At 38.0% G+C, this 26289-nt stretch overlaps 2 protein-coding genes across 8 annotated transcripts in view; one reads left to right on the top strand and one right to left on the bottom strand.

Annotated features, from left to right (window-relative positions):
• The window catches only part of LOC148190251 (uncharacterized), a 34941-nt gene extending 16879 nt beyond the window's left edge, over positions 1-18062 (top strand). For both annotated transcript variants that reach the window (XM_088091331.1, XM_088091329.1), the window contains exons 2-5: positions 141-265; positions 7637-7714; positions 15506-15629; positions 17927-18062. In XM_088091331.1, coding sequence (XP_087947457.1) covers positions 233-265; positions 7637-7714; positions 15506-15629; positions 17927-17997 — 306 coding nt within the window. In that variant the 5' untranslated portion in view covers positions 141-232 and the 3' untranslated portion in view covers positions 17998-18062. The remainder of the gene's footprint in view (positions 1-140; positions 266-7636; positions 7715-15505; positions 15630-17926) is intronic.
• Positions 1-25058, bottom strand: part of pacsin1b (protein kinase C and casein kinase substrate in neurons 1b) — a 38521-nt gene extending 13463 nt beyond the window's left edge. The window contains exons 1-3 of one of the 6 annotated variants that reach the window (XM_088091315.1): positions 1631-4193; positions 1441-1488; positions 111-237 (exon numbers count right to left, since the gene is read on the bottom strand). In XM_088091315.1, coding sequence (XP_087947441.1) covers positions 111-170 — 60 coding nt within the window. In that variant the 5' untranslated portion in view covers positions 171-237; positions 1441-1488; positions 1631-4193. Of the gene's footprint in view, positions 1-110; positions 238-1440; positions 4194-6370; positions 6646-12988; positions 13106-17917; positions 18058-24931 lie in introns of those variants that run through there. The other 5 variants (XM_042508825.2, XM_042508832.2, XM_042508839.2 and 2 more) reach the window with 5 other exon arrangements.
• Between the last annotated feature and the right edge of the window lie 1231 nt (positions 25059-26289).

Genomic DNA, 26289 nt, shown 5'->3' with positions numbered 1-26289 from the left:
CCTCGGATCTTTCCTCTCACCTCCCAGACGGAGCAGGTTCAGTGAGAGTTCATCTGAAGCGGTGTCAGTGTTAGGTTTAATCTGTCAGAGACTGTTCCCTGATGTCTCACCTCCCAGAAACTGTCTGTGGTCTCCTCCAGGCTGGCGGACTCGTCGTAGGCTCCAGACATGGTCTCCAGATTTGGCAGGACGGCTTCAGGCTGTGGCGGTCTGCAGCAGAGTAACGCTCCTCATGCACTGTGAGAGAAGACGAGCACAGAGGAAGGTAAACAAAGAGACTGTGAGAACAGTCGCATAAACACTGAAATTATGAATATGGTTATGAGCTGCAAACAATGTTGCTACAGTAACAGTGTCTCTGGAATCATCGTCTCACACGTTCGAGTTAACAGCATGAAGCCATGACGCTTTGATTTAAGCTTTTTTTGTGTCAGCCAGTCACATACAGATTAAATGCTTATTCCTGCAGCTCATGTGATCACAACATCATTGTCTTAGCATAGATGCTTTGTTCATGCTCTTGTTTACAAGGTAATAAAAGGAACAAATAGTTGAATAATTGTATTGAACAGCTAAATCTGATTCAACTGAAATCATTCTGCATCAGGTACAGCTGTACAAATATTTGGCATTGCCCAGATTACACAGGTTTTGGGAACTATTTTATGAAATGTAGTCTAAAGCTGAATGGACAGTTGTTTGCTGCTGATTGTTTTCCGATTAATCATCAACAAAAAATTCTTAAAATAATGTGAAAAATGTCATGATTTCCTAAGAGCCCAAGATGATTTTTTTTAGGATTGCTCGTTTTGCTTGTGCAGCAGTCCAAAACTAAAAGATATGAAGTTTACAGTAATATAAAAGATAGGATAGCAGATAATTCTCACAACTGACAAGCTGGATCCAAGTAATAAAAGTATTAGAAAAATATTATTTAAACGATATCTTATCAAAAATATAAAAACAAATAGTAGCTGACTTATTTTCTTACTTTTCTGCAAATAATGATAATTTAGAACTTATTTTAGCTCTTAGCAGCAACTGACATATTTTGATCAAAAGAAATTCCCCTCCTAATATTCGAGAGCCCAAGTTAACATCTTATAACTGCTTATTTTGTATGGCCAGAAGTCTAAAATCACAATTATATTCAATAAATGATGTTACAAATTGGAGAAATTACTATTTAATTAATTATTTTTGCTTGAAAATCTTCTATTCTGTCAATCAAATGATTCCGTCAGCTCTAATAATTTTCGCAACATTGTTAACAGATACTGTAGATAAGTCAATAAATATACATTTGTACAAAGTCCAAACTAAAGGTGACAAGATAAGCAATTACTATCAGGGAAATCGAAAGTTCACATCCAAGCATTTTGCTTTACATAATACTTTCTGTACACCGATAACATTCAAAATCACAAACACACTTATAACCTTGTGAGTGCTTCTGGCTTTTTCTCCCTCTCCTCCCCTGAGATGACGCTGTCAGTAGATATAATGACTGGCTGGTAATTATCATTCACATCAACTCGCCCAGCTTCTGTCAGAACACGGTTGACTAATTGCAGAGTAATCTTTCATCATTGTAGTCAGCTAACATTATCACAAGACTTTGCTGGAGTACCTTATGCTGCTGCAGAAATGAATAGCTGTGACATGGCTGCTAATGATGACGTGCTGAAATTAGGGCATAAACATTGGAAGGGGAAAAGAGAAAATGATCCATCTATCCATCCATGGATGGACTGCTGAATGGTCCTACCAGGCACAAGTACTGGGGTTTATGGGCTTCTTGTTTGAAAGTCAATCAAATGACTAAAACAACATAAAATAGCATCACAGAGACAAAAAAAGAATAGATGCAAAACAACAATTAAGAAAAGCAAAACAGCCACAGATAGATGCAACATATGGGGTTTGCAAAATGAACGTAAAACAACTACGAAGATGTACAAAGCAACCACAGAGACGCAAATGACAGCAAAAACAAGCCAAACAGCCACAAGCAGAAGCAAAACAACTGCAGAGAGATGCAACATGACCACAAGGATGCAAACGTGAAACTGCTGCAAAGACACAAAAAAACACCACAGAGATGAAAACTGAGAAGCAAAACAACCACAAAGAAGCACAGGAAGACCACAAAGAGACACAAAAAGACCCTGAAATTAAGCAAAGCGACCACACAAAGAAAAGCAAAACAGTTAACGGAGAGCTAACAGAAGCTGCCAACAGGAAGCAAAATGAGATACAAAACAACTACCAAGATGCAAAAAAGAACCACAGAGATAAAAATGTCAACAAACAGCAGCAAAACAGCCACAAATAGAAGCAAGACAACTACAGAGAGATGCCACATAACTACGAGGATGCAAAATGACATGAAACTGCTACAAAGACACACAAAACCACCACAGAGATGCAAAATGACAAGCAATTACAAAGAGGCACAAAAAGACCATGAATAGAAGCAACGCAACCACAAAGACAAGCAATTTCATTTCTTCTTAAACAGTGTTTAAAAAAAATGACAGTAAATATACCTTGTACTTGTACCTTGTAAAAAAAACACTAAACAACTAACAGAGAGGTGATCGAGATGAAATGAGATTCAAAACAACTACAATGATGCACAGAACTACGACTGAGATGCAAAATAGAAAGCAAAACAATCACAAAGAGACACAGGAAGACTATGAAGGGAAGCAAAGTTACCACAAATAGAAGCAAAACAACTATATAGAAAAACTACAGAAAAAAAGGAAATTACCACAGAGAAACACAAAAAGAGGTAAAAACAACCACAGAGAAACAACACCTGCAAAGAGACCAAAACAACTACAGAGAAATGTAAAACAGGAGACACAAGCTTTTGAGTACAGAGGCCCAATTTCTGTAAATCTGTCCATGTATCTATCTAACTGCAGAGGGAGGGGTTAATACAAAAAAACCCACCAAATAACACAGAATATGTCGGTAGTGATGTATGTTTAATGATGTCTGACAGCAGAAACTCAGCGTAATAAGTGAGTGAAGACACAGACAGTCACTGAATTCATCGTCCTGGTGCTGCTGCAGCCTGATCATCGCATGTTCAGCTTCAATTCACAGCCCACAAAGCAGTTTAAAAGGAGACTATGCTGTTAAACTGCCACATGTTCACACAGCGTACTGAAATTATGATGAGCTCTAAGTAAGAGGTAATTACTCGCTGCCAATGAGTTTTGTTACGGCTTCATAAAACCTAATTGCAGAGAACCTCTGTTCTTGTAATGATGTCTGATGCCGTCGCCAATTCGTGACCCTAACCTTTTAACCGACCAAAAATAAAAAAAGATACAAAAAAGTAATCAGATTTGAGTCAAAGGGGTTTTAAAAAAGGGTAGTTCTGTCATTTATTGTGTAATAGTAATTAGTCTGATTTTGGTTTTGATTGATTATTAGGCATCATCATTCAGTAAAACCTGTCTCCATTACCACAATATCTTTTGTATAAATGTTATCGTCAGCTTGAGAGAATCAAATAAGCTTCTTTTTTTTTCTACATTCTTTTAAACACTAAGTCTCTTGAATCTGTCTGAAATAAAGCAACAGTCTCCCCCCTGAATTAGTTATTGTAGCTATATGCACAAGAATCTACTCTGGGAGAAACTACATGACTCTCCCAAAAATATGTGTTATTTCCTGGATCTCTGCAGTGACGAAAGTTACAGTCAGAATGGACACACTTTTGGGAAAAACTGTTGAGAAATATCTGAATTTTCCTTTAAGCCTTTATTTTCGGAGCTTCCCATTTGCACATGAGCTCACCGGACTTTTTAATCAATCTTTACTTTCAATTGCACTTCCCCTCTATGATAACACAAGCCCATACTTATTGTTTACTTTAGATATTTGCACAAGAATAAATCACAGAAGTGATACGACACTGAGATAAAAAAAATGCATTACCAAAAGTTATAGTAAGATATGTATGTGTACCGTTGGTGCTACAAACAAAACACAAACACACCAACGAACAGAAACGGAGATAAAGATAAGATGCAAAGTGAAAATACAAATGAACTGGATGACAAATATGAGATGGCAACAAAGCAGCTAGAGGAGTTATTTGACAAAACTGTTATCAGCACAGTAAAATGCCAGCTGCAGCAGCAGACAAGTTTTACTGAGCCTCTGCTGGAATAAAAAATATCAATAAACAGATTATACTGCGAAAGCGTTTTATGAAGGTTGTTGTTCTGATGCTGTTATTATGCATGGCTGCAATATGTGAGGTCATTTTTCTCACAGAGCTTTTTAAAAAACAAAAGTATGGTGAGAATATATTATCTAAACTCTGATGAATGATAACATTTCATTTAAAAGTTTGATAATTTGGTATATACTATTCACTTTCTTTCTCAGACTCTTAGACTTTGTGCCTGACTGTACAGACAGGCAGTTTATGTGTTGGACTATTTTTTCATTGGGAGAAATGAATGTATATAAAGCTGGTTGATACATCTCTATTTCCTTCCATTGTACAAAATTTAAGCCAAAATATCCCAACTTTTGTGGCAACTTCATTTGAAGTCATAATCTGGGCAGTAGTAAGTTCATCATCATCATCTGACCAATCGCGAGCAGCGCTATTGATCACGAGCACACAGATTGGTTCTTACATCCTGCCAATCATAACGTAACAGCATCAAATAACGAATAAAAACCAAACATGTCAGAAAAAGGAACACTTGAACAAAAATTAGCATGTTAAGAACGACCTAAAATGACAGAAACCATCATTGGAGAAAATTTATTTTATGTGGACTTTGAGTTTTTATTGTGGCTCATGTCCCGTCCACTAACATGAGGGGGTTATGACCTCTGCTGCAGCCAACAAGCAGGGGTCATCGAGCTGTTTTGGCTTCGCTTTTAGGGAGTTGTCATGTTGTACATCTTTATATACAGTCTATAGCTTCGGTCACAATAGTATAGCCTCTGGGGGGGAATGGCCAATATTTCAGGAGATCCGATGTCCTACACAGATATCCTTGCAAAGACTTTGTTGTCCGTGCGCCGGTCATTTTGGCTAATTTCTACAGACGGATATCTGCATATGAATGCAAATTAATTTTAAAAAAGCTAATACAAAGACTATAGCGGATGGTTTCTGAGATTGTACGTCTGCCAATGCGTACTGCTTCTCCACGCAAACTGTTTACCTGCCGTTCAAACATGATTGATCAAACAAATGCAAACAGACTGCTAACCGAGATCATAACACTTCCAACAATAAAGTCTTGTCCTGTTGCTTACAGATTCTGTATGCATGCGTGTGCAGATATTCATAGAGATCAGCTCAAGAAAACATAAAAATCACAATTTGAGTTTCTGAAGCATTGATACACTGTTCCAGGTCAACACTATCTATGAACTCTATTTTTAGCTCATGTCTCTTTGAATGGCCTTCTCCAGCTGAGGCCACTGTGTAAGTAGAAAATGTAAGATGATTTTCTCACAATAAATAGAAAAATCTCACAAAGCCAAAGCTGCCGATGAAGAAGGATTTGATGCACAAGAGCCGTATATGAAACAATAGGTAGAGAAAAGGCAGAGATGTGTTTTGATAGGAGGTCAGGGGGAGGGGTGTAAGCTGCATGGGTATTTGGGTCAACTGTGGACCAATGGATGGAGCAACACTTCTGACAATGAAGGGCAGTGATGAAATGAGAAAAGGGAAGTGAAGGAAACTGTGAAATCCCAAAAAATCTAGTTAATTAAGGAGGAATTTCCTCAGCCATCTAACCCAACGGCTTCAGGCAAGACAAACGCCTCGGCCGGATGCAGCGTGGAGTATGGCATGAGTGGGTGTTTATCATGCTTGGTTAATCCATTAGCTACATGCCGAGAGGGGGCTTTTGTTCAGGGAAGCCCTTTGCTTGCCTCGCAGAAAGGCAGATAGTAGTGTAGGAAAACACTTTTTAAATCAAAGCCAACAAGTAGAGAAGAAACTAAGTTAAAAAATAATGCGATTAATCTGTCGTTATTTCTAATTTAATAACACCCATTCACACACACAGACCCAAACACTGGCAGCCTCCAAACCCAAGTCACCATCACTCTTCTTCTCTTTCATCAGTACAACCTGCAGTCTCAATCAAAACATTTGCATCCTCACAAACAAGCAAGCAGATTAAAACAGCATCACTGGGAATCCCCGTCCCTCTAAACCAAGTGGCATTATAAAGCACCACAACTCATAGCAGCATGGCGAGACAGCAGCATCAGCACGTCAAGAGAGTCAAACCTCGAGACAAAGACCGTCAACACACCCGGAGAGAGGGAGAGACCACAGCCCCCCGCCACAGCAACAAAAGCTTACCCCCAGTCCTCCATTAACAGCGGCTAAGGCTACAGCTAGGAGAAAAGAGACACGTGGGCTCCTCCAGCAGTCAGCCCCTCTCCTCCTCTTCTCCCCCTCCTTTTCGTTTATTTTTGCTCGGCGTCCTCTCTGACTGACTGAGCGATGGAGCATCAGCGTGCAGAGCAGAAGAAGAGGAGCACTAATCTGTGATCTGAGATCTTCCTGCCCGGGAGCACTGTGCACTGTGTGTCTGTGTCTGTGTGTTTCTCAATGAGTGAGAGATAATCCTGTGGTGCTTTGCTTGAATGGCTCAGACAGAGCAGCAGGCCAGAGAGCGAGGGAGCGAGGGAGAGAGGAGAGGGGTGGGTGGAGCAGGGGGGTTGCTGCTGTTTATGAACACTGTGGATGCTGTAGTGTGGATGTGTGAGGAGTTTAATGATCAGCCTTTGGTGGAACGGAAGATGGTTGAGACTTGAAAATCTTTAAAAGAAGTCACACAATCATTATTGAGCTTAAGTTTTTAGTCATGGACATTTTATTAAATGCTAGGAAACACACAGATAAACTAACTAACAAAAAAGCAGGAAGACTCTGGGACTGGTGTACAATCACACTAAAGGTGGATAATTTGGAAAATTTTATAACTGTACCTGACTCAGAATTATGCCAGTTGAATCTGATTTGACTGTTTAATACTAATATTCAATGATGTGTGTTTGCTATCCATGTAAAGTTTTAAAGTTTGAACAGGATCTGCAGAACGTTTAATGTGACTGAGGCATTCACATCATATAGTTAACGTACGGTGCGTTCTCTTTCTCCCTTTGTGCCGCTGCCTGCATATCTGCAGCTGCACTTACTCTGCAGCAAAATCTGGGGACCAAAACGTCCCCAGAAGTACACTGCACAGATAAAAATACAACTGCTATACTTGAAGCAATCTCTGTTGATTGAGGGTCTCTGACTTTTAAGGGACAGACCTAGAAAATTACTTTTACATGTGAGATAGTGCCACAAAATGTTGTTGTTTTTTTATGTAAACATCATTGCATTTCCTGCTGGGATAGTGCCACAAAAAAGCGGTTTGTTTTTATCGAAACATCGCTGCAATTCCTGCCAGTATGGTGCCACAAAAAGCGTTCTGTTCTGACTCCTTCCTACTCTCTGTTATGACCTATACTGTGTTTTAAGACAGCCAAACATATGATTTAGTTATCATTTAGACATTTTTTTCTGTGTCTGTTGTTTGACACCTTAATAAAAAAAAATTCTGATCCATTGCAGGTCATGATGCTGCTCCTGATCTGCTGCAGTGAGACTTCAAACATCAATCGTCTATTGACATTTACGGTTACAGAAAGGGTAAGAGGTGACATAAAATTGTCATTTAACTTTACTACCACAAAGGCTCTTGGTGTAACTCATTGTTTTACAAAAAGCTCAGTTTTATATATCTATATAAAGGGCAGCTGGAGTTTTCAGATTTATACACTCTTTATACACTTCGGTGTCACTGGCTTAGTGGAGGCAAAATGCAGAGAAAACAATGAAAATATAAATGTTTTTTTACTTATTTTGACCTAGTGTGGTTATGTTCTGTTTGGGAGAAAGGAAAGACCAGATGACAGAAAAAAACTGTTTAAGGTGGATGAAAGACAGTCTCCAGATTTTGGTTTAGTGATCCAGATAATAAAAGAGGCTCTGTTTCATTATGCCATAAATTCCTTCAGTAAGCTCCAGTGAAAAACAGTCATGGCACAGGCTTGCTAATGGGAGTCTAAAACAATAACAAGCTGAGAATATGAAGGGTGGAGGTGACCCTAAGGTACATATCTGCGTAAGCTGCTCTGAATGTGCTTGAAGGCCAGAGAGCAGATCTGTGCTGACTTGGTGGCCATAAAATGATTAATCATTAGACAGCTATTCATAAAACAGAACAAAAGTCGAGCTATACAGCTGTAGAGAATGTTGGGTGTTACTGCAGAGCAAATAAATTCATAAAAAGGTTGATCACAAATGTTCCAAATATAATATAGTAATAATATAAACAGAAAAAAGTTAGTCTTCTTTGACAACACTAACACCTCACATCTGAGACATTTCACCAGCCCTCTCACTGGCAGCATCATTTAAAGCTCAGTCATTATCCGAGACATCCTGTGCATTCAAAAACTGGTAGAACAAGAGAGGAAGACCTCCGTCACAGTCTCGGCTGCAGCTCGGTCACCGTGCCAACCAGACTGACGTGATGTCACCGTCTGATGTCCTGACTGTCACGTTGAGACAAGACCCAGTGGAGCACAGAAAGCAGAGAGAGTGCTGACGAGTGTTTGGCTTTGTTGAGTTGTGAATGAGACAAGGGAGATGAGGACGATGATGAAGAAGACGACGTGGTGACTGCATTACAGTCTGTAGTCAGTGCCGTTACAAATCCAAAAGCACAGGCAGCAGCTCGTGGTTTGAGATTTACATGTGCTTAAAGTCATGCAACAACCCTGTGAGGTTGTAGTTTGAGCAGATGGTAATGTCATTAGTTTTTTAGGTATATGTGTAAACCAAAGAAAGCTTTTGGCCTTATGGTGGAGCTACATGAGACGATGGTAGTATTAGAAACTAATAACTCGAAGCGTACGATAACATGACAGAATACTAAGTAACTTACTACATAAATAAATAAAATAAGAAATAATTTGATCCCTACGATTATATCTAATAACTTTAACAAAAACATAATAAGAGGGAGAGAGCAACATAGTTAAAACATAAAAAAGGGGATAATTTTACCTTTTCGACTTTTTTACTGAGAATGGCATAAATGTCTGTACCAAACTGAAAGGTAATCCGTCCAATAGTTGTTGAGAAATTTCACTCAAACTCAAAGCAACACCAGTTTAAACTGCTTGTTTTGCTCTAATTTATTTACTCCTCTTTTGACAGTTCCTGTCTTTGTTGATATGTTTTAACTGCAAGAGTGCAAATTTTTGGGTGCCCCAGTAGCTCTCCTGAAAGTGCGTCCCATTTAGTAAGGCTGAGTCCTGAGATTTGTTTCTAACCCAGTGCGTTTTGTTGTGTGCCGTCCCCACCTCTTTCTCTCTTCATGTCCCCCTTTTCTGTCTATCTTTGGTTATTATAAAACCAAAAAAACCCACAAAAGGATTTAAAAAAAGAAATATGACAAATTTTCGGCAGAAATCAACACAATATGTGCTGATAAAACTGCACAACTACGTGTCATGTTAGAAACTATATTGTTAAGCTTAATTTTAAACAAAGTCTTCCAGAAAAATTAAGCTTCAGCTCACAATCAAACCTTTCTTACTTTGCATAGTGTTTTGTCTTCTCTGGCTCTCGGTGAAAACAGGTCTCTTGGTGAGAAACAGTCTTAAGTCAGTTCTTTATAATTGAGGTCTCCACAAGAGAAGTAACTGAAAAATAAAGAGCGTGCATGTTTAAAGGTCTTAAACTAGGTCGCTAAATTTCAAGGAAGTATCAAATCTCAGCAGGTGGAGCAAAACAAGCTGATTAAACTTGTATTCCCATTAAAAACTCTGGAGAGTCCACAACAACAAAAACACGATGTCTGCTACAACAGGAAAAAACAGAAACATTTCTCCTGGCTACACCTAACCAACAACTACAGAAAAACATGACCGGCCATAGATCATAGTTGACAGGCTCTTTAATAAATATCCACACTGCATAAATTTTTTGATCAAAAATCAATGCAAGACAGACTTTGTACTAAGACTACTTTGCATTAAAAACAGCCTCAAAATAACAATAAGTGCAACGACTCATCAATCACACTGAATATAAGATATAAGACAGCAGGAAAGAGAAAAAACACAACAAAGGCTGTTGCCATTTTGCAAAGCAGTTAATAAAAATTAGGTGACACCTCAAGAAAAGCCAAACAAACCCTAAGTCACACGGTAGCTTTTAGTGCTGTTGAAAAAAAAATGAGCAGAGATCAATTAATGATTTCCACTTTCTTTAACATGGTATACTCTCACACACCAACATAAACAGACACACACTGTATCTCTCTCTGGAGCCGCCCTCTGCCCTCTGAGCACAAATGCCTCCTATACGGTAAAATCCTGGCCACATTATTCAAATGCAGCACTTTTTTGTTCCCCCAGGACAAACGGCACTGCTGGTGCTGCCCTCATCGCATTCAAGTCCTATATATAGAGTCCCATTCATCAATAATTCAGGCTGCTGTAAACAGATAGACGAGATCACCAACCTGAGTCACGTGGAGAAACTCTTAAAGGTTTGATGTAATCTCACGTCACTGTCAAGACAACTGGATTATGAAAAAAGAGATCAATAGAAAGAACTGCAGCACAACAGGCCTGATAAGAACTTAAAATCTGTTTTACACAATTGGGGGTATCAGAAAGCTAAACGTCACAGCTAATCCCAACAGCACAAAACACATACTGAAAACTAAAGCCCCGCTCAGTGTGTGAGCTTATTTGTAATATAGTCATATCTTGCTAACAAACAATACACCTGTCTTGTGTTTAATATCACCACTGACAGTCCCTGATAAACAACTCCAGCCGTGCAAAACATCCTGTAGTCTCAGCTGACGTCTCTGCTGCAAACACGAGTGTTGCAGCAGGTAAATAAAATGTGAATGAAGAAAGAGAACCTGCACGGCTCTCGCCTCCCTCGACAGCTGTTAGTGTTACAGAGGAAGCCTCGATAAAAGACATTTAACCCTCAGCTGCTCTCTTGGTGTTGGAGCCAGCAGAGGGGGATTGTAGTTGTTGTCTCCACTACAGATTTGTGTAGCTGTGTGAGTAAAAAAGTAGGCTCAGGCAATCAGACACATGCAGAAAAAGTAGTTGATGCTGCATTCAAACAAATAAAAAGATTACTTCTTGTTGAAACATTTCAGGCAGCTGACAACGACTTCTCAAAACTTGACTGACTGAAACTCACTGCTGCGTCTCTACAATATTCATGCATCATCAATAATACAGAAGTTCTGGACACAAGCAGACTTAAATACCTGTACATTGGCCCTAATTTGAGCTATTACCAGAACACACTCAAACCTCCGACTACATAGTCTGCAGTCAAGATGCATTGTGGTGATGTTGGTGCAGGGTTTTGATGAGGAAGAAGAATGCATGGATTAAAAATGTCTGTGTATTCTAATATCCATGCTGCCATACTATTTAGTATGCCAGAAAAAAGATTTTGTATATCCCAATATATAGTATGTTAATGTAGTTCTCCAGAAATACCAGGATGTCCTACTGCTCCTGGTCGCATTTTGCAGTCCGATATGCAAGCAAGCATACTCCTCTGGCTGTTCTGACCCACAGTCCTCTGCTCAGTGGAAGATACGTAACATTGACTGAGCCACAGACAGATGACAGATGCCAAAAAAACGTATGACAGTGCATTCAGGTGACTGATGACAAGTCAAATACATAGCACAGGAATTTTTTACCTGAACAAAATAATCAAAATATGTGACAACACATTCTCACTCCCAACTCATCAAAAACTGATGATGACCCTTTAAGTCAAAATACTATGCACTAGGTACCCATCCTGTGTCAGTTTGGGACGTTTAGGGACGGCGTGTCAGTTTATGCCTGTTACATGCATCGTTTCTTTTTCAAGTAAACTCAAAACATTGGTAAAAAACCCTTCATTTATACGTTTACTTCCTGAGGTTTATGCAAAAACATAATGTTTTTGCTTAAAATAAGTACATTTGTTCCTCAGGTAATATATCATCACGCGACAGGCGTCACTAGCTTGCTTCACACAGTAGAGACCCAGTCTTTACTAACGGGTGAAAGTCCAAGGTTTGTTTGACCCATACCTGCGTAATACTGATGATACTGACTAATGAGTTGGGAGTGAAATCCTGTTGGTTGTGAATATATTCCTGAATTTAGGAATCTACAGTGTATGCAGTTATTACTTAAAAGTTAAAACTACATAAAACGCATATACAACAGCAGAGCTCTCCAGGTTGACTTTGATGAATTGCATTTTGTATCTTTCCACGGTAACTTTAAATGATACTATTGAGATCTGCTGTGTTCCAAATAACATTTTCTTTTGATTTTAAATTTCATGCTACAGACTGTGACAGATTATTGAGGGTCGCAGAGGGTCAAAGTTCAAGGTTCAGTGGTATGACAAAGTAGTATGTCCGATAGTTTTAGCAACAATATGTGCTTTGTAAGAGCAGCTGCAGTACATACTGAAAGTAAAAAGAGGAAGTATGCAATTATGAATGCAGTATGATAATATTTTTGAGTCTTTTTTGTAAGTCTAACAACAGTTACAGCAATTCAGTGCTTTATCAGTGGAGCATCTTTTTAAGTACATACCTTCAGCTAGATATAACAAAGATCAAGGTCTGTGTGTACTTAATCTAAGGTGACTTTCTTGGCTCTTTTCAACCATAACCTGTTTAAAATAACACACAGTAAAATGCCCTCATCTTCTGTACAGAATTCATCATCTGTTATACAATAGCAAAAACTAGTGGAAAAAGCTCACAACTATAAATCCAGCTACACAACTGCAAGCGTAAACTATAAGGTCTAAAAGTAGACATGAAGACATGTTGTTACAGATCAGAGCACTTTACTGAACCTGGTCTGTCCTCTGCGGCTGCTCAGTCCTCGACAGTGTCCCTCCAAGTAATCTCTGACACCTGAATCTAACAGCTAAGGAGCGTCACTGCTCAGGTGCAACCATGACACATTCTGCGGTCTTGCACACACACACACACACACACACACACACACACACACACACACACACTGAACTTTGACATATCCCTGAGAAGACACATTCGGCCATCAATAATTAGCTAGCTGCGAGGCAGGGTGGAGACTTGAGGGCTCTCCCTTGTCACACACACATTAGACAGGTGTCATGTAGCCAGGCAAAAGAGACTGATAGAGAGAGAAGGACAGAAGAGACAGAAAGTTAGTCATCGCAAAGATAGAAGAGGCAGACAGAGAGGGAGAGGGGAGACAGTCACACAGGCGGGTAGATAAGGACAGACAGGGATGAGTCAACATCAAGGTATCAGGTCAGCCGTGCTGCATCCACTCAATCAATACAGATTTGCTGATGTGGAATAAATTGCAACATGTGGAGGATGAATAGTGAGTGTCTTTCATTTGAGGGGGAAACATGTCTGACATCAATATTTTAAATAGAATTACCTCTATGCGGTTTTAGCCTCCGTGCACCACTCACGTTGCACACAGTGTCCTAGACCCTTGACCTGATAGAGAGCAAGTACTGTTGCAAAACTTTGCAGGTGAAACTCGCACTCCAGAGTTTCTGTTCCATGCCTGTAGGTAGTGGATATAAATGCACTATTTTGACTGTTTAGGTCACATGACGTTTCGAATGGATTTTGCAAACTGGTCAGAACGTCTTGTCACATGACCTTGACCTTTATCCACCAAATACTAATAAATTCATTCATTAATCCAAGTGGATGTTTGTGCCACATTTCAAGGAACTCTCTCAAGGCCTTCATGAGATAGGTCACAGTGACCTTGACCTTTGACCACAACAATCTAATTCGTTTATCATTTAAAAAGTGATGCATGAATAAAAGACTACTGTCAAAGTAACAGAATTTATCTTAAAATTCTTGAAAATATAATATGTGCTTTACACACAACTTTTTTGTTAGTTGGTGTGATACTGTGGATAAAAAGAATCCGTGTGTGTGTGTGTGTGTGTGTGTGTGTGTGTGTGTGTGTGTGTGTGTGTGTGTGTGTGTGTGTGTGTGTGTGTGTGTGTGTGTGTGTGTGTGTGTGTGTGTGTGTCATCTGACAGCTTCCCACTGAGGCACGTAGCTACAACATCCGCACCACACACAGCAGAGGATAACAACTTGCAGGATTGCTGCCTGAAATCCTTTAAGTCATGAAAAGCCTTTAAATAAAGCGAGCCGTCTATCCACGCAGACAGATGCTCGTCTCCCCATTATGTACCATCTGTGTATCATCTAATCATGTTCCTCCCTGCGGGGCCCACTCCATTTGACCCCGGCGTTCTATCCCATTATTGCAGGAAGTAATATACGACCCCTGTGTGGGCAGAAGAAAAACTGAAAGGGCTGTATGTCTGGTCTTGTAGAGAAAACACAATCTTATTAAGGTGGGCGTTCCTGCTGTGATTTTATGACGCGAGGTCACGAATAAAAGTCCCCCCCACCACTGCCTACCTAAAATATTAAAAAAAACTTGGATTATTTGTAATAATTGTATTTTATTTATTAAATAAGTATATATTTGCTATTTTTCTCTGGAATTCAACCAGTACTGAAACCATAAACTTAACGCAACTTACTTAAAACTTTGTCTCTTTATTTTGTATTTAACGAGATTATGTTTTAATCAATGAGGAGGCAGATTTTTTTTTTACCTTTGGACAGAGAGTGTTAGAGATATCGGCCGTTGAGATGTCTGCGTTCTCTCCGATATACAGTTGAACTAGATGGCACTTGACTCGTGCGGCTCAAAGTGACAAAAACATACATTTAAAAAACTCACAGCAGTGTTTCTTTCCAGAAATCATGACCCTGTTACTCAAGATAATCCACAGACTTTGTTGTGAGCAGTTTCATGTAGAAACTATTTTCTTTCTCCCAAACTACGTTCATCAACTGTATCACCGTGCATAAGGAAGCGTGGATCTGCTGCTAGCTCGCCTAGCACCACTGGGCTAGCTAATGTTAATCTATTATTTGCGTTGTCTGTCGAATCTCAGAATATAGTGAAAATTGTGTATTTTTATTAATATTTAAGTTTCCCAGAGCCTAAATTAACATCTACAGATAATTTTTTTTTCTCTGACAAATGCACAAAAATCAAAATGTATTCCACTTACTATCACATATGTTAGAAATCTTTACATTTATGAAGCCATAACCAGAGAATATTTTACATTTTTCTGTTAACAATGACTGAAAAAAATCCTTGATTATCATATCTATATATCCATATTTAAATTTTCACTTGGCTTATTGTTTTACCACCAATTGTTTCAATGTAAATGTTTTTGTGTGTGCTACAGTAGGTGTTGCTTGCTTTTACAAAGAAGCAGCAATATTTATACCTGTTTATTTTTTGTTGCTTTCAGCACCGCAAGCTGAATCCCATCCTGTTTCATTATATTGGAAAGAAGACAGACATCTCTATGGCCGATATCGCGATAACTTTGCAACTCACACCAAAACAATCCGGACTGATAAACAGCAGTGCAGGTAAGAGAAGAAATATGTATTTTTGATTTTGGAGTGTACTGTCCCTTTAAGGGAGAGAGATGAAAATGGTGTCAAGTTTCTTATCTCAATTTTAATAAGAATATGTATGTTTAAGTTTGATATTCAACACTAGTTGGATATCCAGAATGGCCACCAAAAGGCATATTACTTCATCTGACATGCCACAAATATTGAAATGTAATGAAACTCAATGTAGATATGGTGATGAGTTTCATGCAAATCAAAAGAAACAAACACGCACAAATCAAATCAACAAAGCTTTTAACATAACTGAGAAAAATCTCGCCACAAGCTCCATTCCATAGTTGTTCTGGAGCTCGTCATTCGGACATTTAAGTGAAAGTTTTTATGTTGGCTTAAAAAATGAGACTGGAATTTCACTCCTGACCTTGTTAACTCACAATTTTAGTTTCACTTCACATTTGGAATTCACGGCACAGTGGAGAGATAAAACTCAGACACAAAATGTGGCCTACTGGTTATTTTAGTCAATCATCAGGAGGCACACACACGTCTATAAATGTTTTGCAGGTGCTGGGTGACAATCTGCACAAAACACAAAAATACACGGGTTAACAGTTCCTATCTAATATTACGGGGACATGACAATTCAACCATGACCTCTTTGTCACATAACGTCTCCTGCAGATTAAAGAGAGAGAAAAAACAAATTTGTATGCGCCTGTATAGTTGTGGAGCACCACTTAATATTCCACGTAGAGCCAATTTCTCATACTCCAGGGTTAAAAGAATTCAATCAATACTTCAGGGCAAGTGTAGAGGACCTCTGTGCTCTCCACCCCACTTCCTTTGAAATCAATAACTTTTTTTTCCCCTCTGCCCGGTGCAGAGTCAGTGTGGACGCTGTTAATTGAAGCCTCTGCTTCAGCTGCTGGAGTCAAAGTGTGCACACACTGAGACTGATACTGGGCAGGAAAATGGAAATGACTCATTCAAAGACAGTGCAGCTGCTAAAAGCTCTCACACACACACACACACACACACACACACACACACACACAATCACACACACACACACACACACACACACACACAGAGAGAAAGCCTCTGTTGTTGTCTGAATGAGACGCCTCTGGCTGTTAGAAGTGAGATCCACTGAGAGGAAACACCATCAGTGATGCAGTCAGTGTGGAGGCGGCTGTTCAGTCAGCAAAGTGAAAACAGCTCTAGCAGGTATAAATATTGCTGTTTCTTTGAGTAAGCAAGCGACACCTGGTGCAGACACAATAAATACAACCATACTTAAAAATCTGTAAAAAAAAAGGTTGTCGGTCAATTAATTGATTAGCTGAGCAACAAAGACTTTGAGTATAGGTGTCATTGTTGACACAAAAATGCCAAATATTTCCTGGTTTAAGCCTCTGTGAAAACAGAAGGCAGACATTTCCACAGCCAATATCTCCAACACTCGGCAACTCACACTAAAACAATCTAACGGGTAAAAGGAAAAAGAAAAGTACTTTTGATTTTTGGGGTGAAATGAAAGTTTGAAAGTTAGAAGTTAGCCTTGGAAAAAACAGCTGACAGAATAATTTCATTTCCATTTTTAGCTTTTCTGGAACTTTAATATCACATGAGCTTTTTCAGCGGATGGAGTTTCCTCACTTGTCACAAATAGCTGTGAAACTAAGGTTTTATTCCAACATGAAAGAGGTGCTCAGACAGGAACATTCAGGCATGTGTTGATTGAAAGCACCACAACAGTTAATTTAATTACTGCTTGTTAGTTTTAGAGCAAAAATGCAAAACACTTGCTGCATTTCAAATGTGAGCTGTTTTCAACAATTTTCTGACATTTTATGCAATAAATAATTGCTCAATCAAAATAATAGGGTTAATGAAGGTTAATCACTTTTGGAAATATGCATTGGGCTTAGTCAAATCTGTAGTTTCAAATCTTAGTTTCAATCAACAAGACTGTGATTAATTTTTGCTAAAAAAACCCACATAAAACAGCTTTTCTGTCTTACATGATAATAATAAATCAAGATTCACCATATTACCAACACATCAAAATCCATCAACATGCCACAACAGATGCCACAAAATGAGTAGAGAAAAGTTAAGAAAAAATGTGTGCATTGTTTTAATGTTGTAATAATAATTATAGTAAGAAATCTTTGGGGGCTTCCTAAAGCCCATAAAGTTGTGCTTATGAGACTGCAAAGTGCTTCTTTTTTACTGTTAACTGACATTTTATTGACCAAATGATTAATGTATGAATCAGGAAAATAATTTTCACTTACACCACACAGACATCATCTTTAACAAACCCAGTCACCATGGCAACACCAAGCCCTCTTCCTCGCTCCTCCTTTGGCTCTGAAGCACTTCACTGACACTATAAATCTGACACGCTCCAGCCTCAGAGGAGCAAAGCAAACCTGCAGCCAACAACCTCGAACAGCCTCTTCTTGTTCCTCTTAAGCTGTGAGATGGTTTTGTAATGTATTATCTACAACAGTGGCGCCCGGAGAGACAACATGATTCTTGCGCTACGGAAAGTGAAAGTGTACCCACGTCACATGATGAAGATTCACAACAACTGGTCTTGTGACCCCTAAAATGAAGCCAGTTTTACCTGAGATACCTCATGGCAAGTTAGGGCCTTTGGTGTTAACAGCTACGAGTTGAGCCCTCAACAAAACAGTGATTATTCCCCCTAAAACTGTTTGTTTTTAAGGATTTTTAGCGGCCCAAAACTGCTCCAGTGTTAGGAATCTCTAAAGAAACCACCAAAAATAATAATAATAAAAAAAAACTTGAAAGATGAAGTACATGTAAAATGGTATGAAACAATCTAATTTGTTCAGTCTGTAATCATCTTGTAACCCCTTAGATTTGTCACTGGATCACATAAAGACCCAGATTAGGAACCACAGACTGATTTTCGCTCAGGATGCAACTAATAATTGGGCTAAAACTTTCCTCGATTAATTGATTCATCTAGGGCTGCAACTAATTAACTAATTTCTTTTAACTAATTTTAACTAACTAATTTCCTCAATTAAATAACATTCTGACAATTATAAAATATTAGAAAAACAGTGAAAAAAAAGCCCATCAGAAGATCCTGTCGCCTGTGGTGATTTTATTAAATGTCTCACATTTCTTGTATTAACATGAACATAATGGAAAAACAGAGAGAAAACCACAACATTTTCACATTTAGGCAGCTGGAACAATCAAAATTTTGGTCTTTTTGCTGAAACAGTTAATCAATGATTTAAAAAAAACCCAATAGCTACAGATTAATTTTCTCTAGATCTAATCAATCCAACTAATCAGTTAATCAACTTATTGTTGCGGCTCTAGAGTCATTATTAAGCTTCTAAAATGTTCTAAGATAATGCCAAATACAGTTTCCTGAAACCCAAGGTAATGTAGTCAAATTACACCAGCAGTCCCAAAACCAAAGATATTCAGCAAACAGTCACAAAAGACAAACAAATGCATCAAATCTTCATAAATAGGAACCTGGAGCTATATAACGTTTGAATTTTCGTGCTTAAAAAATGACTTTAAACGAGCATTATATTTTTTTTCTGTCCATCCATTCATCAAAAGGTAAAAGTGTAAATACTGTATAAATCTTGGGGCTGACCTTAACTGTTACTGTCTATCTGTTGTGAATTTATTATCAGGCAGTGACCTGGATTCACCTCTGTAGAAAAGATCTGTATGGTCGGACTGTGTTTGTTGCCGGTCTGCATCGTGCAGCCTGCTGGTTGGACTTTGCTGATTCAGTATCTAAAGGCGCCGTGCAGCAGAGTCAGAGAGTATAGACACAACGGGGAATTTATTATCAAAGTCTGGGAAGATGCTTCCAAAACATCTCATATATTAAATACAGTTCCCATTGAGTTAAATAGAATAGATTTGACTTTTATGCCTGATTTGCTAAATCAGCTTTTGGGTGAGAACTGGGAACTAATTTGGGACTCTGAAAATTTCTAAGCTACAAAAGATAACTACCTAGACAAGTGCTAATGTGTGTATTATTTATATACAGGGAATATGTCAAGTTTTAATGATTAATTAATAAGTCAATCAACAGAAAAACAGTCTTCCACACTTTTTCTGTGATAATTTAAGTATCTTTTTAAGAAAGAAATCCTGGTTTTAGCTTCCCAAATGTGAACATTTGAGGGTTTGCTTAAGTTGTGTTGAAATCACTTCATTGTTCACTTATTTGCAACTCTGCATATAATCAACATTCAGCAGTTTCCTCTACAGTGATGAGTAAACTGAGATTTTGGGATACTTAGAAACCTCATCATTTTGTGTCATCACTGAGTCAGAAAAACATACATTTTAAATCTATAAAATGCAACTCACTGTGGGATTTTGAAAGTAGGAAGTTGTGATACGTGACTCAACACTGACTTTCTAAGTGGTTGCTAATAATCGTCATCAGCTTCTGGTTTTAAAAGATGATTGCCATTTTTAACCATTTTATATTTTGAGTAATCAAGGTACAATGCATTGACTGGTGAGCTTTTTAATGAGAAAGAATGTTTAGAGGCTTTATAAAACACAAAACAATGAACAACATTTATTCTGAGTGAAGACAGGACGGCTCTCTTGTGCAATTGTCGGTCTGAAACTCCAGTTTAGCAGTTGCTCAACACAGTATGTATGCCCTGGTACCCCCTGGGCCTTTAAGGAAACGCAGCCTGCCTTTCTCCCATGATCCCCTGTGAGGATCCTGTCTCAGGCTCCAATTACCGCACAGTTCAGGCCAAATCCAAAGCCCTGCGCTCTGTCCCACCATCCTGTCTCTGAACACGTACAGAGGAAGCTCTCCATTCAGTGGTGTACATTACTGACTTGATGTTTGAAAAGATGCATCCAAATCTACTCACTTAGACAGTTTTAGGAGAGTAACTTCATAATAATTTTTAACGTATTGTGTTGTCTTCATTCTCAGAGGAGCCGAGATCAAATTAAAATTTAAATTGCATTGATCCAAAACTCAGACATAAATAGAAAAGGCTTGGTTACAAAAGGCAAAAGGGACTCATAGAGAAGAACAAACTTAATTGCTTTCAATCAGCTAATGTCAAGAGGAGCTCGTCATGAGCACCAGGTGTGACATGTCGAGCTTGTTAAGTGCAAATGGAAAGTGGAGGCAAACAGTGGCGTCAGTGCCCAGAGGGAATAACGTAGTAAAATCTATAGTTATTTATACAGAAAATGAAAGAACGACTTAAGCTTCAGTCTAATTAATTACATTAGCAATGACGGCTCATCTGTCATTGCTCCAACAAACACAGAGACGAGTTGAAGCTGGTGCCGCAAATCAAATGAGTGTCCCTCATTTGTCACATGAATTAATCCAATTATGGGACACACTCACATGAAAGCACCTCAGCATGAGTGACACACACAAATCCACTCATGCCTCTCTCTCTAAATGACCCTCAGATATTATATTTTGGTGAAATACAACACTGAATTTGTAGATACTAGGGCATGCAATTAATTCTCTTAACTTCATAACCCATGTAATTAATCCTTAAAAATCTAGCATTGTGTTAAACTTTACAATAACTCATGCTACTTTTTTAGTTCTTGAAAAAAAATAATTGCTTGCTCACAGTATATTCCTCAGTTTCCACTTCCTGCAGCCAAGCAATCCCCTCTTAAAGCACAAATGTGTTTGTTTAGGCTTTGTTATTGCAGGTTTATGGTTTGATGATTAGAAATGATATGACATCATTTCCTCATGACACACCACACAAGATGCAGAGAATTTCTACTCAGTTGCTTGACAGCAAAAACTGAATGAAAATAACCAGTATTCAAGCATTACTTTTGTGTATATCTGAATGTCAAATCGGACATTGTCAAATTGTGTGTTTACCCTGAGTTACAGTGTAGAATCCAAGTGTTCACAATTTACAATCATTTTTAATAAAGAAGTCCCAAATGACATTTTTGGGTCCTCAAGGCTTCAGTGATAATTACCTGCTAAAATTCAAAGCTTAGGATGTGATGTGATGTGACCCCTGTGGGAGATTAGGTGGAGAAGGTGGACTATTGCACTCAGTGTTTCTGTAAGTGAGTGATAACTTGAACGACTGGGGTCAGGCCCATTAACTGTATGAATAATGGATGTAGCTGCTGTGACATCACACATTGTTTGTCAGTTGCCTTTTGAAGCCTCGAGTTTGGCCTTCTTGGTGTTTTTGAAGTCAGAAGTAACCATTTGGACGAGAGAAATAATACTGGAAATCGAGGACACTATCTGCAGACAGCCTGTCACTCAAGGGGCCCTGCCCTTAAATATGCATAATTTGGGGCTTGATAAAAATTTAAATGGTGATTAATATAAAATGTTGAAATTAGCTGTAGAGATTAAAACTGTTTTTTTTTTATAACATGCTATAAACATGTTTATTTCTGCTTTAAATTTGGGCATTTTAACATCAGTGTGTGTGGGGATTGGCCCTGTTTTGGAGACAGCCTCATGTGGCCATTCGATGAGTTGCAGTTTTTGGCATTGGCTTCAATTTTTAGTCTTGGAGGTGTCCGCTTGGCAAGGCTGCATCACTAGATGCAAAGCAAGCACTTTACTACAATTACCAGCCCTTGATAACTGTCCACAATTCATCTCATACATTCCTTTTCCTTTTTGGAGCGACACTTTAATGGTTTGAACTGGGGGTTAATGACTGTGCCGAGGACGCTGGCATCGTTAGTGTTCCACATTGGCCACCCACTTTCGGTTTCCTCCAGTAGTTTGCTGGTGAAAATCTACCGATTTAGACGCTGACCGTGGCAACATTTGAAGCTTTCAGGTCAGCCCTCACTGTAAAACAGAGGAAGTATCGAATCTTCACATTTAAGAAACTGTAACCAGCAAATATTTGACTTTTTTGCTTGAAATGGGACTGTGATACATAATGAAGTGTTAAGCACTGCTTCATCGTTGTCAGTTAATTTGTGATTAATCAGCTGGTCATTTAAGCACCAGTGAGATGATGAGAAAATGACTTATTAAATCAGGCTGATGCTCTTTTTATCCAGTGCACAGTATGTGGAAACATAATGTAGATTCCTCTGCTGCAGTTTATAAAATGCAAATCCAGTGGGTGACATAAGATGTCAGGCTGACTGTCTTCACAGTGTTAGGCTGTTAAAAAGATTACAGACACATAAAGTAACTTTAAAGGTGTACTCCAGCACTTTTGTACTGCACTCCCTCCAGGCTGGGAGGCTTCAAAGCAGCAAAGGCTGAAATATCTCGATCTTTACTCCGTATTATCAGAATCAGAAATATTGTATTGATCGTCAAGAGGATATTGTGATACATTACAGTCACTCTGATATACAGCATAGGGAATTATAAGCAAAAAGAAGTATGAAAATAACAAGTAAAACAAGTGCATCATGCTTCAGTGTTTAACACTATGTATGATATTAAAAAATATATCTTTGTAATGCAAAGTATATTATGCACACTGAAATATAAGCAAATAGCCTATGTGCATAACATTACAATGTATGAAAAGCGTGTAACGTTTTAGTTTTTTCTATTAATGATAAATGGACTTGCACTTTTATAGTGCTTTTGCAGCTGCACAACCACTTTGTGTTTTCACCCTACGAGTCACATTCACCCATTCACGCACACAATCATACACTGAGGCTGCCGTGCAAGGTGCCAACTGCTAGATCTATAGATAGATAGACTTGATTGTTCACCTCAGTGGAAATTTATCTTTGGCCTCGCTCAGACACAGCAAAGATACATACAGACACATAAAACAATACAAAATTAAAAATGCACAAATATTCAATATATATAGTGCAAACAGGCAGGTATGAGCAATAAATCATATAAATAGAAATAAATAGTGAAAGAGAGCACGTCATAGTTTTCCCTAATACAGTTATTCTGTGGTCATTGCCTGAATGGCATATGGACTAGAGGACTTCCTATAAATATTACAGCTGGTTTTTGGGACCCTAAATCAATAGCTAGACAGGAACAGCTCAAACTCTAAATGTAACTGATGGATTGGATGTAATGGAGTCATACACAGTCACATCCGACAGGCACAAACACTGGGAACATTGCCCAAAGATACTTTTAAATACAAACTAGAGAGCAAGGATAAAACCGCCAAACTTCTGGCTAGAGGACGACCCGCCCTACCTGCCCAGGTCAAGCCCTTAAAGGCCAAGTGTCAAAAACACTTGATCCTGCACTTCCCAAAATGCAACACAGTTGCATCTTTTATAAAACTTTGTAAATGCACACGTCAATCACATTTTTTCTCTCATTATACATGTTTTGTCTCCGAGTCAAAGCATAGACGATCCTAATATTTTCCACAAATATACAAGTGTTTCAAGCAGTAACTTTAATTATAAAAACTGTGGAGTGGCCCTTTAAGACATTAGAAGGAACACAATGTTTTTTTGAATAAATTGACTCATGTTTAAGGCTTACATCAAACTTTGGCTAAATTTAATGACTTTAACATACAAAATATAACTGAATTTTAAATCTGCAGATATTTAATGTGTAAATTCTTCATATGAGAGCTGCACAGTCATCAGTGTGTGCAGCCGCCTGTTGTGCTGGTGTGAGTGTAGCAGTCCATCAGTAATGAGAGTTCAGAACCGTGGACAGAGCTCACTCACACATCAGTCTGAGCTCTCACTGAGGTCTGAACCTCCCAGCAGCTCTGATCTGATCCTCCAGCTGCTCTCCACTGATGAATCAAAGAAATGTGCTGGTCTGGAGGAAGCACCAGCTCTCTCTCTCTCTCCCCAGAGACGAGCTTTTTTACTTTAGACATCCCTCCCTGCCCTCTGCTGCAGCCAACACAGACTGCTGCTGCTGCTGCTGCTGGCTCTCTCTCTGCATCCTCTGTCTGCACAGCAACTAAATGTTGTGAATCTAAACTATTAACCTCAATATACATAGACCCTGATTCATTTTTTAAATGAGTGACATGGAACAGGAGCACGGGCTGGTGGTGGTTCAAGTTAACTCGCACTTCAGCATAAAACTGCAGGTTTTTATGTTGCAAACAGACAGAGAGGCTATAACAGCGACTTTTCTGCTCAAAACAATTAACTTTTAATGCCATAGACTTTCATTTATCCGCAGCAAAAACATCACTGTTCTCACCGATATCAGATGTAACGGTGCAGCATAATTAACTATAAATTAAGCTACTTTATCCTCAACAAACCTAATCTATATGTGGATGCGTCGCTTTGAAATATCAAGGAAAACGTACCGGGAAGAGATTTTAATCCAGCTTCTTTGATTATTTTTCAAAATGTGATCATTGTTCATCAGCAGGAGCTGCCTCCGTTGTATCGCCGGTAGATGTATCGCTGAAAGGAGCCGCCAGATGGGGGATGGTCCGGGATTTTAGGTCAAGGTAGACATAACGAGCAACGAGACTTCCGGGAAGCTCTTTCAAAATAAACGTTTTTGCGAGGGAAAGGCGGAAACGTGTGCTGTGAAAAATAATAATCAAAGATTAAAATAAATATATGATAAAACGACAATAAAAAATAAGATAAAGAATAAAAGAAGTGAAATAATGAAAAAAAAGCAATACTCATCATAAATAAAAAAGCAAAAAAAAAGTTTATGTCAAGTAAGGTTTTACATAAGAAATTTGATTTTGTGCATAAGGAAAAATAGGAAGTCAGAAACAAACTAATAATTTACAGTAAAAAAAGAGAGAAAGAAAAAAATATTTTTCAAAATATGTGAGGAAAATAAATCTATTTTAAAAAATGAAAGACCTATACGGTATTTTAAATAACAATGATAGATTGTGAAAAATGTTGACCAAGAGAACCAATGTTTGAATGTAGTGCTAAAACTTTTTTTAAATTAACTAAACAGAATTAATAGAACATTTTGATGGTGGAATAATCAATTAGGTAATTAAATCAATGAAAGACAAAGCTAAACATTGTCTGGTACAGATTCTCAAATATGAAGATTTGTTGCTCATACAAGTATGAGGAGTTACTGATCGTTACATGTTGAACAAGGATTAAAACCTCCTTTTTGGATGAGGAAAATAAAATCAGATAACAGTACATACCTAAAATTAAATTGAAAAAAAAAATAAAATATATATATATATATATATATATATATATATATAACAGAAATAATATAATAATAATAACAATAATCATAGTAATAATAACAATAATTATAGTTATTATATATCTGACTATTTATCTTCTTAATTGTTTTATTCCCAATGATATGATTTTGTCTTCATATATTTTCTCTTATAATATTTTCTTTTATTGCATTTATTCTTATATTTTCTGAAATATTATTAATTTAGTACTCAAACTGCCTTTTTGAGATCTGTCTGCTTTATCCCTTTTATTCCTTTTAATTTTTGCTTTATTCTTGTTGACCTTTTCTATACACATTTAGTTCTTGCCTTTTGGTTATACTTTTATAGAATTTTCTTTGTTAAGGTTTATTTTATTTTTCCTGAATTCCTGCCTTTGCTTTGTATGTCAAATCCCTTTGTGGTGCTGTATGAATGAAGTTATTATGATATTATCAATAATAATAATTGTTATTATTTGTATAATTAGTCGTAGTAATAGT

Source organism: Plectropomus leopardus, chromosome 2 (genome assembly GCF_026936395.1).
Source record: "Plectropomus leopardus strain MGB_pleo_1.0 chromosome 2, ASM2693639v1, whole genome shotgun sequence".
NCBI lineage: Eukaryota > Metazoa > Chordata > Actinopteri > Perciformes > Serranidae > Plectropomus > Plectropomus leopardus.
This window is presented reverse-complemented; position numbering and strand designations above follow the sequence as displayed.